The 19,886-nt window shown below is 53.1% G+C and overlaps 2 protein-coding genes across 4 annotated transcripts in view; one reads left to right on the top strand and one right to left on the bottom strand.

The window, feature by feature from the left end:
- The window catches only part of SASH3 (SAM and SH3 domain containing 3), a 26,750-nt gene extending 8,467 nt beyond the window's left edge, over nucleotides 1–18,283 (top strand). Inside the window, exons 2-8 of the mRNA XM_090061716.1 lie at nucleotides 3,812–3,907; nucleotides 4,544–4,693; nucleotides 7,495–7,636; nucleotides 8,961–9,118; nucleotides 10,206–10,412; nucleotides 12,840–12,990; nucleotides 13,576–18,283. Coding sequence (XP_089917842.1) covers nucleotides 3,812–3,907; nucleotides 4,544–4,693; nucleotides 7,495–7,636; nucleotides 8,961–9,118; nucleotides 10,206–10,412; nucleotides 12,840–12,990; nucleotides 13,576–13,763 — 1,092 coding nt within the window. The 3' untranslated portion in view covers nucleotides 13,764–18,283. The remainder of the gene's footprint in view (nucleotides 1–3,811; nucleotides 3,908–4,543; nucleotides 4,694–7,494; nucleotides 7,637–8,960; nucleotides 9,119–10,205; nucleotides 10,413–12,839; nucleotides 12,991–13,575) is intronic.
- ZDHHC9 (zDHHC palmitoyltransferase 9) overlaps nucleotides 16,969–19,886 on the bottom strand; it is a 43,881-nt gene continuing 40,963 nt past the window's right edge. For 2 of the 3 annotated variants that reach the window (XM_090061713.1, XM_090061715.1), the window contains exon 10: nucleotides 16,969–19,886. In XM_090061713.1, coding sequence (XP_089917839.1) covers nucleotides 19,782–19,886 — 105 coding nt within the window. In that variant the 3' untranslated portion in view covers nucleotides 16,969–19,781. The other variant, XR_016444022.1, reaches the window with a different exon arrangement.

Raw genomic sequence — 19,886 nt, 5'->3', positions numbered from 1 at the left:
ACGTCTCACTTTGATATCTCAACGGGGTGTAGCCAATTGTATGAATTCCTGCCAGCACTCCCCTCCCTTCAGATTGACCCCAAGAGGAGCCTCACGTGCCTTACCAAAGAATGTAAGGAATGGCAGCCATCCTGCCTGAAAGAAGCTTTGGCTTCAGTCCTCCTGGTAGTAAGAAGAGAGGACAGCCAGGTTGGATAAGGGTAAAATGCCACAAGTTTTAAGATGAAACCAGGTTAAAATGAAAAACCAAACCCCTCCCATCTCTGACTGTCATAAGATTTGGAATAGAAGCATCAGAGCTGACGACTTAAGGGAAGAAGAAGAAGAAAGCCAGTAGCCAGTGACTAGCATAATGGGGGCATCCTAGTTCTTTGGAGGGGAAGTGTTGAGCAGGACGGTGGCAGGCTCAGGGCATTATGGTGGCTTGGTAACTAGCTATTCTAGCTTAATGAATCAGCCAACTTCGGGTGCGCAGCTATTCGCCGATGTGACGGGATTGTCAGGGAGTCCATGTCCCATCAATCTCAGAGGGGAAATCAGAGTAAACCACTCCCTGCAGCATGGAAACAGTCCCGCTTATGGAGGGTAGGCATGGTTGGGCAGATCAGCAAGCATCATTGCAGCTCGCCTCTCACTGCCACACCCTCCTCTCTCACTTCCCTTCCTTTCTATGCCTTCTTTGCTGCTGAGTGTGCCTTGCCTTCCAGTTTCTCATGGTAACTAGTCAGTTACTTTTCATTTCCCCCAGCCACTCCCCTGGCAGCCCTCTCCTCCCCCATCCTGTTCATACCCAGTGAGGGCCCCTTTGTCCCTGTAAAGACTTTTTTCTGGTCTGCCTTCCTAAAACATGTCATTTCCATGGAAAAAAATCACTCTCTGCAAGGAAGAATCACTCTCACAATGTGTCCCCCCCATGCTCACCCAGAAACATATCAATGAGCCCCAGCTCATCCATGGCTTCTCCCGCTTACCGATAGGTGTCATCTTGCGCTGGCCTTGTGCATGCGCTGGCCCGGGGGCAGAACTCTGTGGCATTCACATTCATTATGGGATTCACCTCAGGAGAGCCCTGGGTTCTGGGTCCTGCTACCACTTGGCATTACACAGTCATTAGATAAAATGGATAACTAGCATGGGGTGCAGGGACCTGAATGCAGCAGAGATTAGTTCACTGGGCCATTCCCTGTTTGTTCACTTTCTGTCCTTTTGGCCTCTATTATTCTGTGGTAGCCAATGACCCAGCTTGGAAACAGGAAAGTGGGGTTAAGGACCTCTTAGAGTAAGAGAAGCAAGAAAGCCTGCTTGGCGCTTGGTACATGTATGGGCTCAATTATATGATGTGGCTGCTTGAGATACCAGGGACTGAACTCAGTGAACCAGGAGATGTCTTCTAGTCCTGTGGACTGTGACATACTCCCTCCCCCATTGGAAAGTTATATTCTGTAGACATGAAGAGGCTTCTAATAGGCTGCAGAGTGAGCCCCAAATCCAGGCACCAGAATGTTCCCCCTCCCCCCCAGCTAGGCCTGGGCAGCAGCAGTGTCAGGCACCAAAGTTTGTGTAGCACTCACTTCCTGCTCACTGCTAGCTACCCCACCAGCAGATTGGGGAGGGGGCTGGGACCTGGCCCTCCCCCGCAGCTCTTTTCAAGTCCCCTGTCCCAATCAGGGAGCTGGGAGCTCCCTGCTGCCTTCCCACATCCCTCAGGCAGAGAGCAATGTTGCAGCCCAGGCACCAGCATGGATCTTTAAGTCAGTGGAGTAAGGGCCCACATATTATGCAAACGTAGCTGTTTGCATCATCCAGGGCCCCTGTGATTCTTCTGTATTCTTTTTCTGTACAAAAAATAAAAAAACATTGGAAACACTCTTTAACTATAATCTGGCCTGCTCTGAGAATCTCCCAGCTCCTGGACCCAGGGTTTCCAGTAAGCGTCAAATTTTGCAAGACATACCTGCAAACTGAAGGAGGTGGTAGCTCTGACACTAGGCTTCTGACAAGGTGAAAGCAAAGCACTGCAGTTTTGCCTCCTTTTGTTTTGTATAAGAGAGAGGGAGCTGAGTCCTGGGTATGAGTCAGTGTATCAGTCAGGGTATCAGGGAAGAAAGATAACATTAGTGCAGCTCTGCAGGTATACAGGCCTTCAACACAACTGTCGAGGGCTGTACGTGGGGTTCTGCTTCCCTCCCCTCCAGAATGGTCACTGCTCTGGGGAGGGGGCAGCTTAAAGGCCAGGGCTTGCTGAGCACAGTGACTGCAGATGAGATGGCCATGGCTGAGTTGGAGGGACAGGCCTCAGAAGCTGGGCTGCTTTTGCCAGATTCTGGGGTGTGCCTTGGTCTCTCTCTGCTTTGTCTGGTATCACCAGACACCAGTGAACTTGCCCCAGTTTTACCCCAGTGCATGTGTACCAGGCTATATGAACCAGCAAGGATTGTGCATGCATGGCCAAGAAGACTGGAGACATTGTATCAGCCTGAGCAAGGCTGTAGGTGTGGAAGGGGCTGGTCACAGGGAAAGGCGGTGGGGATGGCGTCCTGGAAGTAGGGTTCTGCAACCTATTCTGGAATTGACTCACAGTAGTTGCGTCTATACATGCACTTTACTTTGCAGTAGACTAATTTACTGTGCAGTAAAGCATCACTGCCTATGCGTGCATGGTAATTAGGCTGGGGTTGAGTAATTTACTGCACTGTCGGATATTCCCGTCAGATACAAGTAATATCTGATGCCACAGAAAATTATTGCAGTTAAATGCACATATGTGACAGGTCTGGCTGGGGCACAAGGATGCTTCAGTGTGGGGCTAGCCAGCAGGCATCCCCTGACGGTGAAGCACCTTTGTTACCCCAGCCAGCCTCTCCACAGCATATGGAGCCCTGGGGGCAGCCCTGGGCTGGCAGGTAACCAGGGCTGCTCCAGTGAGGCGCCATGTGCTGTGGCAGAAGTGTTGGGGGGCGGCGTTGATGCATGAGGGTGCTTCAGCACGGGGTCTGCTTGTGCCTTAGCCATCCACTCCTTAGCACATAGAGCCCCGTCAGAGCAGATAGGCCAGGGCTGACCCACTGGTCCCCTGCCAGTCTGGGTTACTTTCACCAGGCTCCCTGCACTGCGCACAAATAAACTCCAGTGCTAATGGCTCTGGAGTATTTTGCTCCTGGGTGCATGTTCAAACGCCACACCCAGGAGCAAAAAACTCAGGAGCAATAAGCTCTGGAGTTTATTTGTGTGCATTAATTACATATGTAGACATGCACCCAGGAGCATTAATTACATGTATGATCCTGGCCAGTGGCTGTGGCTCAGTTTCTTTTTCTGTAAAGCCTGGGAGATGGCCCTCCCCCCACACTGCCATGGCCTGCAGCTGTTTGTAAGGCACCTGCAGTGGCTTGTGGGAAAGGCAGAGGGCTGCTGTTAGCATTGTCTTGCCCAGTGAATTGGATCAGGGGCCAAGAGAAACAAATACACTGCCAAAGCAGGGGTAAGTGCGGGGGTGGGTCTGTGCCAAAGAAAGGGACAACTGAGCCAGACATGGACAGGAGAGGTCTCACTCAGGGGGAGTGAGCCAGTGAAAGCCATGGGACATGCAGGTGGGAAAGGTCCAGGTGCGGTATAGCCTCACAGCCTTGTTCTTGATCCATGCCCTGGTCTCTGCTTGTAGACCTCCCCCCTTGTTAGGAGGTACCCCCAACTGCCCCAGAAGGGCAGGGGTAAGAGCCAGGCCTTTCCAAAAAGGGCAGCCCTGCCTGGCCGGTGGCTGTGCTGTACCACCAGGGCTCACATTCTTACGGTGTCCCCACTTCCCCTGCAGCTCTCCCTCCAACGTTCCAGCAGCTTCAAGGATTTTGCCAAGTCCAAGCCCAGTTCCCCTGGGGTGAGCGAGAAGGAATTTAGCTTGGAGGAGAACGTGAGTATCTGTCCTGATATCAGCACCCCTGCAGCCAGGATTGTCACTCCCTGGGGCATGCCCCATTGCCATTTCCGCTATCCGCCCACAGGGGCACCCACCTGGCACTGCTTCCCCCTCAGGGCCTCCATTCTGGACCATGCAGTCTCCCTTTTACCCAATCCCCAGTCTGTTCCTCTTTGGGACACAGACATCCCCAGCCTTCTTCTGGAGCCAAGATGGGCCCTGCTCTGCCTCTCATCCTGCCCCCACTTAGGCTGCTCAGAGGAGCTGGAGAGGCCCACAGCCTGCCCCCCTGCTCCCCATGGCAGGACTTCTCTCCAGGCTGGTGGGAGGTCACTGTGGGGAGAATTCCACTCCCATCTCTCAGCTCTAGCAGAGGTGCCAGGTGTGGTGCTGGCAAATCTGGTACCCACAGACGTGCCTCTTTCTGGAAGGCCAAGTGTATAGGCTTTCCAGTTTGCTTCTCTGGGGTTTACCTGGGGAGGTTTCTGCTTGGCAGAAAGTCAGGCCTCATCCCCCTGGTTCTTCATGTGGCAGCACAAGGGGGCTCACCATCCCTGCTTTGTCAAGGGAAAATTGGGTAATTTCTGTTGTCCAGCACCCACCACCATTTGGCCATGTCACTCCCTGTAGATTCCTGAGGATGCCCTTGGAAGTGCTGCTTCAGAGGACCCCTCCAAAGGCAGTGGAATGAAGCTGGGCAAGAAGTGGAGGGCTGTAATCTCCCGCACCATGAACAGGAAGATGGGCAGGGTGGCGGTGAAAGCACTGTCTGAAGGGAAGGTAAGGAGCTGGTACTCAAACAGCATAGTGTCAGCACCAGGTGGAAGCCTAGTATTCCAGCCACATAGGCTTATTAAGGCCTGGAGCAGGATTGAGAGTGGGCTTGGATGGAGCTAATACCAGCCAGCCCAGCTTGTCTCTGACAACCCCTGGTCCAGGAGAGCCTGTAGTCCTTGTCACTGCAGAGAGGACCATGCAGACAAGCGATGGAGACAAGGGCTGACTGCCCCAGGCCTCTTTGAGCGCTGTTACTTCTGGAGGTTAGTGGTCACCCTGTGAATGTTAACAGTTATCTATTTCATTGCTGCTCATTGGAGGGATTGGGGGCAGCTGAGCAGGGCTTGAATCTGATCATTTCCTCAGTCAGACCTCTGACATGCCAGAAGTACGCCCCAGTGCAGGTCACCCGTGGGTGGGTGGAGGGCGGGAGGGAAGAGACGGGGGCACTTGCACAGGGCACTGATTGTTTCCTATGATGTGTGGGACAGATACTAGCAGTCCCTGCATGGGAATGGGAGAGGAACCCCAGCTGCCTGCCTGTGGGTAGAAGGGGACTCTCCACCTGGCCTGAGGTGTGAGTTTATCCTGTGTGGAGCCAGGCTGCACCAATTCACTGGTCTTGTATCAATGACCCCACTGACTCCCCAAGGGTTCAGTACCTGGGTGCCCCCCAGCTTCACACATGCCAGTGTCTGAGCAGTGAGCTCAGCAACACACATGCCTCCAGCTGATGGACATCCAGCTCACCCCCTTCAGAATAACTTGACTGTTCACTTGCTCCCATAACTGTACCGACATGGTAGACTTACAGTGCCCTCTGCCCTCACCATGCTGCTCTGCTATAGCAAGCTGCTTCCTCACCTGGAAGCACTGGAGCCATACCATGTGGGCATGGTGCTTCATGGTACTAAATGGCACTGATAAGTGGCAGAGATGAGTATCTACCCCATGCTAGTTTTTCCACACCAGCATCACAAGGCCATGGCTGTACAGTTCAGGAGGAGCTGCACTAATGGCCTGAAAGTTTCCTGTGTAGATGGACCTTAGATGAGCAGTGTGCTGCTAGCATGACCCTCAAGAAGGTGACTGTCTACATCACAGGTGCCTACTGACCCCTTCTGGCATGGGAATGCCTGTACCTGACATAGGGCTGGCAGGTACCTGCTTGGGTGACTGCCCCTGATGTCACCCTTTGAGCCTCATTAGTTCCAGGTCTGCTCTGGGTCTTTCTCTGTCCCTTGCTGGCCTGCCATTTGGGGTCCTAATCAGTGAGCCATGCTCCAGCTATGGAATGACTCATTCCCAATAGCATGCAGCCTCACGTTGTGTGGAGCCCTATACCCATTCCCCATGCCCATAGGAGCTGGGCAGTGATGGGGAATCTTTGAGTCCCTGGGGCAGGTAAGACCCTCCTTTCCCCTCTGCCTCGTACCCAGGGGAGTTTTGACTGGGACACAAAACTTGCTAGTTATGCCTCTGCCTATATTTTCCAACCAGAACAGTTCTCCTCCTGCTGTCGTTGAGGCCCCTTACTGTGCCTTTCTAGAGGCCACCAAGGTTGGTTCAAACCACTGTAGCCAAGTAAGCTTTGAATTAAACAGTCCCAGGATTCACCGTCACCCTGGCATGCAAAGTAACCACTTTAGCCAGCAGGAGGCTGCCTGCACAGCACAGGAACAAGTACAGAGAAGTGCAGGAACAGGAAGAAAGAGGGAACGGGGGAACATGCTAAACAAGTCCAGGCAGGCATCTCCTGCAAGCTGAACTCGGCACAACCTGGAAAGGAGGAAAGGCTGAGCTGAGCTGGGTAATGACTCTTCCAACTTCTGCTCTTTGCCACTGCAGGTTGCTGAGGACTCACCTCATGCCCCTGAGCCTCCTCTGTCAGCCCAACATGCCTGGGCTGACAATTCTCCTGGCCCTCCATGCAGTTCTTGGGGTTTGGTACCCACTGACCTATCAGGGGAAGGGGCTTCACTAATGTTCATCCAAAGCAGGGCTATCCAACTGGCAGCTGCATGCAGCCTGCAAGAGGATAAATTGCAGCCTGGGGGCTCCTGCTCCCCCATGGCTCAGCTTGCAGCAGCAGCCAAAGTCCCCAGGCTCCCTCTGCCTCCTCCAGCTGAGGCTTCCTGTGCCTGCCCTGTGGGGGATAGGGTAGGCAGTGTGGTATCCAAGAGCTGAAGGTGCCTCTGAAGTGTGCAGTGCAGCGGGGAGTGGAGGGCAGTTGGGGGTGCAGGCTCGTGTTGCTTTAGTGGAGTACCCATGCAGGCACGTGGTGTAGGGGGGTGGGGGTTTTGGGTATACAGTGCAGGTGTGGGGGTAGGGTTGTGGATACATGCTGTAATGAGGGGCAGCAGTGGGAGGCATCCATGGGATGTGCAGCCCAGGGAAGGGCAGGGGACTGTAGCTTGCTCTAGTGTGGCCCAAGGGGTCTGTGGGCCCTGGCCACTTGGAAGTTGGACAGCCCTGCCCCAAAGCATCCCATGGTGAGGAAACCCAGTCTGAGGGAGGCAACCTCTGCCAGGTCTCCACAGCTTTCCTGCCTCCTATGGGAAGATCCCCCAGGGTCTCCTGCTTCTGAAGTCAACCAGCCTGGCTGGGATCTGCACCATGGTGGCCGAGTCCCCAGCTTGCTTTACTTTTGGATGTGGGGAGGGGAGATGTGACCCTGGCTCCAACCCTCCAATATGGATTAGTGCCAGCTCCCAGGCTCTCTGATCTGCCTCAGTGGAGCCTACCAAGGTCACCAAGACAGGCCAGCAGGACTAGCTGCCATGGTGTCTGCTTATTACCTGCAGGGGGAAGCTGGAGAGGAGGGCTCCATGTCACCCCTATCTCTGGACAGCAGCTTGGATGAGCAGAGTTCTGAGAAGATGCCCTTGTCCTACGTGGAGGCGGAGGATAGCGTACACTCGCAGCTTAGCCACCAGCTGTCCAGTGGTGAGTGCATGGGCAGGCCTGCACCCTAAAGTTATGTGCTCACACACCTCGGTGCTCTCTTTATTGTGAGCTCACATCATCCCCTTCCAGGTCCCCACTAGCTTTTCCTCTGCAGGAGGTGATAGCCCAGAAGGACTGGTAGCTGCCTGGGCAGGTGTGGCTGGGTGGGACAGATCCACAGAAAGTGCCGGATTTAGGTTCAAGCTACTTAAGATAGTTTAGGGCTGCAAAAACCTGGACACTTTCATTCTAATATGACAAAAATATACATATATATGGCTCCACAGTTATTATTCATATTGAGTACATAAATTTGTGCAGAAATAACAATAATTCATCCTAGAATTTCATGAAAATTAATTTTCATGGATTATTGTTGCTCTTGAGATGGACATGGTTTAGGGCCTCAGCATGTCATAATCCGGCACTGCCCATAGACCAGGCTCCTCCCCCTTTGTGCTCAGCCACACCCCCAGCCCAGGAGGGGAGAGTCCTCCCCCTTCCCGCATTGCACTACTAGCTCTGAGGGGCCCTAGCCCTCTTTACCAGAGCACAGTCAAGGAGCACTATTTAGGGAGGCCAAGTCTCTGCCCACATTGGCCTGGCCCTTTAGGGTGCAGGAGGCAGTGCCCTGTATACTCCTGCCACAATGTGGTACCACCCTTAAGAGTGAGGGATTTCCATACCAGTCTAGTGCAGGAGTTGCCTGGTGGCTCTCACACTCAGCTGGCTGTGTGACTGTTGGGCCAGCTCAGGCACCTATACCTGGCACACACAGCTATGATTTCTTGCACCTTTCTGTGGGGTTTGTGACCAAACTTGCTTTAGTTGTAACACATGGCAGCTGCCTGGATAGCCACCCCTCCTCCAAGGCCATGGATCCTGCTCCCTACTGGTGCTTTGCAGGAAACAACTGGCCTCCACTTGTCTGGCTTGGCTCTGCAGGGATTCAAAGGTGCCAGGTCCTGGGCCCTGGCATTCCTCTGTGGAGCGGGGAAGGGGAACGTTGCTAAGCACAGCTGAGGCGATAGAGGGGCAGCTTTGATTTCCAGCCCTGTGTTACAGTGCGATTCTTATGTGGATTCCCCAGGGTTGTAGCTATTCTGCCCAGAATGGCCTCATTGGCATGCAATAGTCTGGTGCAGGAGTGTATGGGGAAAAGAAACTTGAGACCAGTGCAAGTGACAAAGGCACACCCACATCCATCAAGCACACAGCAAAACCGAGCCCACTTGGCCAGCATCCTCCCCCAGAGAATGGGAGCAAGTCTCGCAAGCTGTGCTGGGTCACGAGGAGAGGCTGACTTGGTTCCCCCCACCTGCAGGAAGTGAAGTGATCAGCCCCAGCTACACAGGCAACAACCGTGACAGCCTGAGGATGGAAGAGACCAGCCCACCATACACTGGCCCCTTCTGTGGTAAAGCTCGTGTCCACACAGACTTCACCCCCAGCCCATATGACAAGGACTCTCTGAAGCTCAGGGTAAGTCCCTGATGTTTTAGGGCAAGGGGAAGGCCAGTGAGTTTCTGGGGAGGCAGCAGTGAGAGAGGGAACAAGCTGTCTCTGAAAACAAAATGCACTGGCATTCCTGCTACACGGGGCAGGACTGGGGTTTGCAGAAATGTGGTCAGGAGGGGAAGGCTCCTGCTTGTTTGGTGTTAGAAATCACTGAGCCAGGAGCCCTGGCTTCACTGCAAGGGAGGGGACTCGGGGTGTTTGTTGGCCTCTCTCCCAATAGCTAAGGGAGATTGGAGTGCTGCATCTTCAACTAAGATTCCCTTTATCCAAACTGTAAGTCAGTCACTGGAGTTACATGGGCATAATGGAAAGGCAACAAAGGGGCCAGGCCTCCCCTGTGTGCATGGTAGGACCCTAAATGTCAAATGTAGGAATGGGCAACTCCCATTCAGTGCAAGTGGAGGTCACAGCCTAAACTACAAGACAGTAGGAGTCAGGCCTATCTGTCTACACCTCCCATCCTTGCTCAGCTGATCTGTAACCCTGACCCACTGTGAAGATACCCCACAACTGGCAGATCTGTAGCACCAACCAAGGTGAGACATACTTTTCATAGGACAGCGCTGGAAAAACCTGCTCTCTACTCAGGGACCTACACCAAGGGCACCAACCCAAATTTTTCCCCACTGCAAGTCATTCATCTTGGGGTTCCATGTCCTTATGGCCTTCTCTAGGATAGCTGCCTGCCTGGAGGGAGTACAAACATTTGGGCCAAAAAAAGTCACTGACAGTAGCCCCAGTGCTAGGTTGCCTGCCCTGGTGCCTTCCAAATGCTGATACCCAAATTCTGGATACCTTCTGCTTTTTGACATCTTAGGCAACCCATGCAGTGTAGAAGAGCAGCCAGGTGTCACAGTGCTAGTAGGCCAGCCCTACCCAAGCCTGGTGGCACTATGGGAAGTGTAGAGAAGCAGCACAGCACAGGCTTCCCAGTGTCCCCACTCCTCACCACAGGCCCAGCCCCACCAAACACAGCTTCCCACCCTGGCCTAGGCACAACCCTATGTTGGGTGGGGCAGTTGCTTATGGGCCTCCTTGGTGCCTGTCGCAGAAAGGGGACATCATCAGGATCATTGAGAAGCCACCTGTGGGCACCTGGACTGGCCTCCTGAACAACAGGGTGGGCTCCTTCAAGTTCATCTATGTGGACATCATCCCTGAGGAAACCGTGCCTGTGCGGAAGAGCCGCAGGCAGAGCAAGAGCAAACGACCCAAGCCCAAGACCCTGCATGAGCTGCTGGAGCGCATAAATCTGCAGGTGAGAGAGCAGGGCAGGTGCTGGTGGCTCCAGGGAGGGCACATGGGGAGAGGGCAGGGCAGGCAAGCAGCATCTCTGCAGCACTCCCTGAATGAAAGGTGCAGATAGATAGCCTCTGCCACCACCTCTGGGTCCTAGCAGAGATTCAGGAGAACTGGGCTTTTTGCAAGGCCCAGCTTTCATTTAAAAAAAAAAAAAAAAAAAAAAAAAAAAGCTGGAAGCACAACCCTAAGCAGCTCCCATACCTGCCATAGCTCATTCAGCTCTTCGGAAAACCTCCTGGCTGTGGCTGTTGGATTGGCAATGGTGGAACCTGCTGTGTACATGTGCTGCAGGGAACAACTGCTCTAGAAAGCCCCATGCCAGAGAGCTGCTGTTCCCCCACTGTGAAGTCACAAGTCTGTTTTTCGGTTCTCAAAGTGTTGCTCTTAGCTAGTGGAGTAGGCACTGCTTTCCTGAGGGCTGGGCTTGAAAAGGAAGAGAGGATGGGGTAGGGGTGCTGAGAAGGGGAGAGCACAGGGGTATGAGATGGAAGGGAAAGGGATGGAAAATAGCTTTGGGGCAGTTCTTGAAAGGGCATCCCAATGTGAAGACAGGGGGTGGAGCAGGCACCAACATGCTGCTGCTGCTTCTCAGAAAGAGAGAGGAAAGAAGTGCAGGGGGTGGGGGAGGAAAGGGGATGCAAAGCTGTGCAGGGGTGGAGAGCATTAGCTTTATCCCCCCAAACTCCACACGGATTCCAAGAAACACCCACACCAAGCCCCTGGCAGCTCCTGCCTCCGCAGGCCTTGCTGCTACTCCTAAGAGGGACTTCTCAATTCCCCCCCCCCCAATGCCCCACACAAGAAGAGCTGGGATACTGGGCAGGCAGACACACCCTAGGTGCATCTAATTAGCTCCACAGTAAAGTGTCAGCATCTACACATGTGGTGCTATTAGGCTGGAGTAAACTAATTAACTCTGCCGTAGGCTAGTACTGCCCAACACAATCCTATCCTATGACAGAGTTATTTACTTCACTGTAATGCACGTGTAGATACTGACTGGGGCTGGCTGAGGCTCAGCCAGTCCCTCTGCAGCATGTTGAGCCAGGTCGGTGCAGCCCTAGGCTAGCAAGTTGCACCCCCCCAGAGCTCCCTGCCAGCCAGGGCTACTTTGCCCCAGCTCAACGTGCTGCAGTCCCAGGTGCATGTGCAAACCCTGTGCCCAGAAGCAATATGCTAGAATTTATTGCAACAAATTAATTTCATGTGTAGATGTGCCTCCTGTGCATCAGTTTTGTGCTTGCCCCAGGGTTCTCTGCAACTGGGATGTGCATTGCCAAGGAGGCAGGAGTCGGGCTGAGAAAGAGTGCATAGAACTTTGCCAAACCTGCGCACAGGTACCTCAAACCTGCCCCCACAGCACATGGCAAGTAGCTTATGCTTTACTCTTGAAGAATGAGAGTGAGGTACACCTCAAGCCTTCAACACAGCCCAGTAGTGTCCCAGTAGTGGCAGTGCTCTGCCCAACTCTGGGGCCACAGCCCAAACACAGCAGGATGGCATTTTGCCTTCTCCCTTGATTAGGATCAGGAACAGTGAGCAGGAGCTACCTGTACCCAGAGTCCAGCATGCACTGACCAGCCCAGACTCCTGAACCACTGCCGCTGGTCACTTGCTGCCTGAGGGCTCTTTCCAAGGCTTTGCCTATTAGCCCACCTTTCCCCCTGAGGACCACTGCCATGTGTGCTATCAGCCTTCTACCACTGCCCACAACTCCATGCTGAAATGAGGCACTCAAGCCCTGATGGTGCACATGCTCCTCTCTTCACATCAGCAATAGCTCTGCCTGCCATTCAGTACAGCTCCACTGAGCACAGCAAATGCAATTGGAGTGCAGACAGACAACTGCTGCAATTAAATCTGGGGAGCACAAGGCAACACATACCAGTGCTGTCTGCATCGTTCCTCAAGCCAATTTACAGTGCTTCCCTCTTCTGAGCCACACTCAGCTAGCGCCTGCTCCACAGGGTAGAATTAGGTTGTCTTGTGTGAGACTCCTGCCTTTCAGAGAGCAAAGATTATCCACTCACACTGTATGGAAGGGGCCCAAGGCAGCTATGAGAACGTTAACTCTGTGCTAGCCTGGTGTATATGACCTGCCTGTAGGCTGTAGATCGCAAAGGCCACTCCCTTACTTTCTGCCATCAGCTCTAGCACTCTGATTGTCAGGAAGTGGCCATGTTGTTAGAAGGTAGCTGGAGCTTTTGGCAGCTGGGGATTTAGGCATGTGCTTGGACTAGGATGTTCTAAAGAAGATCATGGATCTGTAGCCTGGTGAGGCCCCGCACAAATCTTGTGGCTGTGGGACCATCAGGGCCCTCGCTCTCAATTCCAACTGCCATGACTGCAGCTGTGCCACATTCTTGGTTTTCCCCTTCTCCAGGAGCACATCTCCACCTTGTTACTGAATGGCTACCAGACCCTGGAGGACTTCAAGGAGCTCCGGGAGACCCACCTGAATGAGCTGAATATCATGGACCCCCAGCACCGCGCCAAGCTGCTCACAGCTGCTGACCTGCTGTTGGATTATGACAGTAAGAGACAGACAACACTGGAGTCAGTCTGAATGGACAGTTGCCAGAGCCCCCTCCCCCTAAACTCTCTTCCTCCTAGGAATCATAGACCCACAAGCCTGCGAGTTCCAGGCCAGATATGGCCCTTTAGTCTGGCTCCTGCTCTGAGCACACGCCACAGTAGGCAGGCCTATCCAGCTAGGACTGGCCAATCCCTAGAGCCCCAGTGGGCAATCAGAGGCAGACTGCCCTGCGCTGGACCACGAGGGCCTCAATCTGCAATCCCATGTAGTAACTGCTCTGCCAAGGGAGTGTCCCCAGCCAGGCAAATGAGAGCACCAGAGCCCAGCTATAGGCTGCTCAGTGCTTCTGGGGGTAGGTGCAATGTGTGATGGAGGATGCCAAGGGCTTACCTATTGCAGGCAGCTAGGCCTAGACCAGGTTGCATGCCTTTACCCAGAATGCTTCCACACAGCCCCAGGGAGCAGCCTCATAGCAATGGGCAGTAGGACCAACCCCTAGAGCTAGCTCAAGACAACTTGGGCCTGCTCAGAGCTCTATATAGGAGCAGACTTTGCCCTTTAACGTTTTGCCTTCTCCACACAGCAGCCAGTGAGGCCGAAGAAGGAGAGAGCTCTGAGCTACACCCCTCACCCTTGGACCCCAAAGGGGATATTCCCCGTGACTCAGGCTGCTTCGAGGGATCAGAGACACTGGAGAACAGCCGAGATGAAACAGAGCTGAACAGCACAGAGGAGCAACTTCAGGCTCTCTCTCTGGAACAATCCTCCTGAACCCACCACCCCACCTTGCCCCGAGCCTCCCAGAACTGCCCCATCCAGGCACTGAATCTGCTTGGCCACGGGCCACCACTGGGACACTGCTCAGGCCCCCACCAGTATTGGGAGATGTCCAAAGCAGGACAAATTCTCCTTTGTTGGCACTGCGAGTGTCACAGGAAGGGACACTGGGAACAGTTCATGGCTGCCACAATTCCCACACCAGAATAGGCCTCTCCCCTACGAACTGTGCCAGGCCCTGCCCCAAGCCACTGTTCTCCTGGCAGACACAGGACCTGCTTCTGTAACAGTTTACTTTTATGCCATGCCCCCCTCCCCCCCACATCTTCCTAACCACAAAGACTCTTTTAATTTGTTCCTCTGCCCCGTCCCTACTGCTTCCTGCCTCCTCTGCCAGGCCTCCGCTGGTGGTAGGGGCCTCACTAGGCAGCTGCCTAGCTCCTTCCCCAAAGGTCAGCTATTATACCATGCACTCCCAGGCAGATACTGCAAGCCTTGTTGCTGTGTTTCTTATGTGCAGTGGGGATGCATTTCCCAGCTGAAGACCCCCAGTATCAAACACAGGCTACTATGTGCCAGTGGGTGGGTGGGAGCGTTCCTCCCCACTGGGACAGGCCATTACAGGTGGAGGTAGCAGCTGATGCTGGAAGGGGGATGGGCCCAGGCACTGAGCAAGGAGGTCTGAGACATGGGTTTCTAGGCTGATCCAGGAGTGGTATAGACAGGTTGCAGGTAACAGTGATGGCTGTCATGACCAAACCTGTCTCCTTAAGACACAGTGGATGGACAGCTGTGAGAGAAGCTGTAGCCCCCTTTCTGTAGTAACAGGCATTTTTCACTCCCAGCAAAGTGTGGCTGGCTGTGTTGGGAGCAGGTTTAACAGAAAGCAGAGATCAGGTCCCATAGCTGGTTGTTTTTGGTCAGAGGACAGCATGGGGCTTGAAATGCAGCCATGCTACAGCAGCTCCCCTGACTAAAGTCTTGAGTTGGCTCAGCACAGCAAAGCTGCACTAGGCTATTACTCCCCCATCTCAGACATGATTCTGGGGCCAGCACAGCAGTGCTTGTCTGGGAGGCTGGAAAGAGGTGTAGCTGTGTCTCACAACACTGTCTGTAATTGGATCAGACTCTTGCACAAGACCGATCCTCCCTCTACTGCAGGAATGGGGCTAGTCACAGGGGGGCAGGCTAAGCCTGCCTGGGTATGAGGTGCCTGTCCTAAGAATGGAAAAGAGGAAGGGAGCAGATACAGAGATTATGCTTTTGAATCCTCAGCATTTGCTCCACGTGTCCCCAGGACTGCAGCCAGAAGAGAAAGAGCAAGAGCAAGTCCTGCCAGGTGCAAAGCCACCTCTACAGAGCACACACTTCACTTCAGGTGGCCCCCGACCAACATTCCCAGCAGCACTGTGGGACAGACAAACTGATTATGAGTGCAGCTAATGGTGCAACAGAGACCAATGGCATGCAGAGGAGCCAGGGGCCTACCCAGCTTAAGAGCTACATGCTTCGTCCCAATCAGGACTGGGCCCATGAGCAACTCGGACAAGATCATCTTCACTGAAGCTGTTTTCTGGCTAGCTTTCCACTGGGATAACAAGCTAAGAAACTAAGTTCATGCCCAACTGAGGGAAGTTCTCATGTTCTCGGCACATCATTATGCACCAGAGCAGGCTTCATCTGCATCTCACCTACACAGTAACAGGCCAACTCATCCCAGAAGACAAGGTTGCAACACCCACAGCTATTCATGGGAATTACATATGCTTAAATCAGGTTCCGTTTGGCCCAAGGGCTGAGTCTCCAAACCTGTGACTTCTCAGCCTGTGTTCCAGCCATGTAGGTTTAGGCATTTAACTCACTACCTTGTGCTTCATCTCAATAAAGCATGCTCTGCTACCCAGCACTCCACAGCGTGGTCTTCTGTCTGCCTGGACCATAGTAAAAGGGCTTTAGATCCCAGGCAGCACCCCCTCTCAGGGGGTGAGTTGGCACAAGGCCATTTTCCCTTGGGCTGCAACCAGTTCGAACCCCTCCCCAGAAAGAAGCTGCCATCTCCCATTCCACTGCAGTATCTCTTCATGGTCCTCTCAACACGTGGGTCTCCGTGAGACCCTGCTCCATCACTCTGTCCCCTTTAACTCTCCACACATGCAGCTAAAAGTCCAAACTGCTGACCCTTCTTTGAGCCAGCTACAGCTGGGATTCACAAGATAAGCACAAGGATGGAGCTGTCCCCATTATAAACAGTATAACAGAGAGAGTAAGGAGCAAGGAACTTTTTCTCTCTTGATCCTGAACTTGTACATGTGCTATATATTCATTTGTCTGCATGGTAAAGGTAGGTTGCATAAAAAGGCCATGGAGGAACCAGTACAGCATGAAGCAGGATGTGGCACAGATCATCAGGATGTTTACATGGCAGAAGGAAACTGCTGAAATAGCCCCACAATCGCACACTGAGAAGTAGTACAGACATGGGAGCAGGGTACTGTGGATGAGTTAATCTGTTCTGCTTCTCAGAACAGCAAGATCAGTGCTGCACATACATGGCTATACTGCTTCTGATTCAGTGCTAGCACTGAGCTAGATCCAGGTGGTGCTGCCTTTGGCCATGCAAGCACACCTTAGGTCAGACCTGCCCTGCCATGGGTGTTATGCAAGACTGGACTTTGCATCTAGCTGGAAGACTTTGCCCTTGTAATGTCTCCTTTGTTTCCGTGCTGAGCTGTCATTTCCCAAGTCCAATGAGCTGCATTCCCTCCAAGCTGTGTGGTGTGCACAGCCGCACCTGGCAGGTCAGCATGAGCACACCTGCGTGGCCGCGCAGCTTAGAGGGAATGCTGGATAGGCAGAGGAAATACCCTGTTTGGGAGTAAGTGAAAGCTCCTCGTCACAGGAGGGAAGTAGACCCTCCAGCAGTAACCTGGAGGGCCTCACAAGCACAGCTACCATCAGCCCTTGGGGTCAACAGGGCCATTGGTTCTGGCTGGTATCCAGAGAAAGGCAGGAGTCAAAATAGGAAAGTAACAATGAAGTGCAGCATCCTTGGTGGCTGGCAGAGGGGAGACGTGCTTACCATGAGACCCAGTAAGGAGCACAGAACAGGGCTGTACACCACCAGCTGGCTGAGCTGCACAGAAGGGCCTGGTGGGGCAGAGTAAGGTGCAGACAGACGCAGAGAGGCACAGGCCACACCTCAGGGGTTTTCAAACTGATTAAGATTCCTTCATTACTGTTTCCAAAAAAGCTTCCTTCACTGAGAACCTGAACAGAGCAGACAAGGAGCAGCAGGTGTCACCAGCATCTGTGCCCTGCCCCCGTGGGCAAAGTTTAACACGTAACATTAGAAAATAGATTAGTAAAAACAAAAATACATTTTTTGCAACAAGTAAGAGATTTGGTCAGTAGTGTGGCAGGACAGGCGGGAGAGGACTGGCTGCTGCCTCCACCACAGTTTCAGCAGAGGGCACTAGCATGGGCCAGGGCAGAGCACCAATAGTGGCAGATACCTGAGCCTATGCTACAGGAATAACGGTTCCAGAGGGTAGGAGATGGGGAACCAGAACCTGGCTGAGGGCTCAGCAATACTAGAAGGTCAGTCAGACTCATGACTCCTCTGTGTTCATCCACAATGAGGAGGCAGATCTTGGAGGGGAACAGGCACTAGGAAGTACTGCTTGCAGTGTAGTTGAGAGGAAATGGCAGCTTTGAGCCCTGCTCAAGGTGTAGGAAAGAGAGAAGAGCAGACATGCAAAAACTTAGCCCCTGCTTGCAGGACAGATCAGGATCACACAGAGAGGTCCTTTAGGGCTGAATGGACATGGGACCAGGTCATCCAGGCAAGCAAAGCTAAGGGAATCCTAATGGATAGCAAGCCTGTGCATCCTACTCTTAGTAGCAGGATGGAAGTCCTACCTCCTACTCCTCCCCAAAATCTACACAGCACTACTCTCAGGCAGGGGGGGAGGAGATGCTGCTGCCTACCAAGGGAGTTTTTGGTAGGCAGCAGCATCCCCTGCCCCAGAGAGCTCAGTGCTGCTCTGCACACAGACTGCAGGGGCAGGAGATGGAACATGGTGCAGGTCACCCATCCTAAGCAAAGCGGAGCAAATGAAACATCAAACTCAATGTCAACTGAGAAACACACAGAGCAGTGGGCATGGGGCCAAAGGAGTGGGAGGAATGAGAGAGAAATATGGAGCTCCTTATTAGTGCTGGAGACCCAAATGACTTGCAGCACTAGGCCCAACTCCTTTTGCCCTCAGCAGCTTGCAGGGAAAGTCAAAGTACAAGTGATAGGGGGAGAAGAAAAGGCTGCCTTTCCTTCCTCCAGCAAAGTCACCAGGCATTGGGTCTGGGGACAGATGGAAACTGCCTCAGATAAGCTGGCAGCAAGCAGCACCGTCTCCCTTGAAGATGTATGGAGTACTCACAAAAGGAATCCTTCTCCAGGGGCTGGCAATTGCAGGATTCCCTTGAAAGAGCCATCTCTAAGAGGGAGGGAGGGGGAGGTAAGGCAAGAAGGAGGAAGTGAGATGAATTGCTATAAAGGAGACATAGCAGAATTGTCTTCCAGTACAGAGTTCTCCCATCCCACTGACTGGGACTAGGTCATATAGGCCAAGAGCAGTGAGGTGCCAGACAGCTCCTCCTGCAACAGCAGGCCCTGTCCAATGTGAGCTGCTACAGATAGGTAGGATGTGGCCATGAAATACTGTGATGAGGGCTGGGTATCTAGCAGAAAAATTCAGTACATATGGAAATCAGACAGATAGAGTCAGTGAGAGCCAGGGAGATTTGCCCAAGCACTCCACAGTGGCCTACCAGAGCCCCTGAGAGGTGCTGGGAGTTTTCCCTTTTCATTCCTTGGGTCACAACTAGGCCAAGGCCAAGTCCTTAACAAAACCCCTCTTCATCTGTATACAGAGTAGCCTGCAAGCACTAGTGAGCAGGGGAGAGGAAGCTCATAGAACACTGAAAAGCCAGTGGGGGGGACTGAGATAGAGGGAGAAAGGGGAAAAAAAAAATGAGTGAACTTGAGATTAAACTTCCTGAGAGCAAGGGCTACTCAGCCCCAGCACAGCTTCCCTAGGGAAGCACCATCACTTGGGATAGACACCAGAAAGGAGAAGACACCAAATAACAAATCCTGCCCCAACCTCAGCACTGGAGCCAGACACCTGAGGGCTCCTCCCTTCTGCTTTACCCCTAACGTTACCAATCTGCATGTACTGCAGGGCCAAGACATGCAGCAGGACAGTATGCTGCTCCTAGCCACCCCAGGAAACCTAGCCTTGGCTCCCATGGAAAGAAAAAGGAGGCTGCCACGCAAAGCCTATCCCCTATGTGCTCTTACAGCTGCGGCACCATATGAAGAGAGAGAAGTCTGGGAAGGGAGCTACTTAAAAAGTGTTTCCAAGTAGAACACCTCCCCTGTAGCTTTTGGCCCTTTTGGCACCAAAATAATATTTCCTGGCCATCCCTGCCACCTTAAGCAATAAAACAATATCACAGTCTGGGTGAAGGAGGAGGAAGAAGAATACCACTATGGATGCATTCTCCTTCCCATCATGATTCTTTAGCAACAGGGAGCAGGTCGATTCTGCCGTAGTCTGGGCAACTCCACTACAAGGTAGCTGATCAGTCATAGGCCACAACTGGGACCTGGGAGAGAGATGATCAATACCAAGAGGACTAGTGTTTAACTGGTGAGGACCAACCACAGACCAAGGAGGTCCCAATTCAGCCACGCAGGGAGACCAGCTGCAAGGGTGGAGATAGACCCAGTGAAACGACTGACATGCTCTGCTCACACTCAATCCACTGGCACCTGTGCCAGGCATTCTGCAGTCTGCACCGTACCAGCCGCAAACAGAAGTTGATAAAGACTAAAGCAAAACAGCCATGAGGACTCGCGCACTCGCACACCATCCGGCCCCATCATCTCCTTTCCTCAATCGCTTCCAGCTTTGATCAGACAAAACAAGAAAGTTCGCCTGTTCGAACAGGCTAGTGCTCTGCTTGACCATCATCCCCAGGCTGGGCTGGGGGCTCCACAACAGTCGGCTGAGTCTCCTCCGGTGTTTTAACACTGTTCAGTGGTGGCAAGGGGAC

Source organism: Crocodylus siamensis, chromosome 8, assembly GCF_052110815.1.
Source record: "Crocodylus siamensis isolate JL-2025a chromosome 8, ASM5211081v1, whole genome shotgun sequence".
NCBI lineage: Eukaryota > Metazoa > Chordata > Crocodylia > Crocodylidae > Crocodylus > Crocodylus siamensis.
This window is presented reverse-complemented; position numbering and strand designations above follow the sequence as displayed.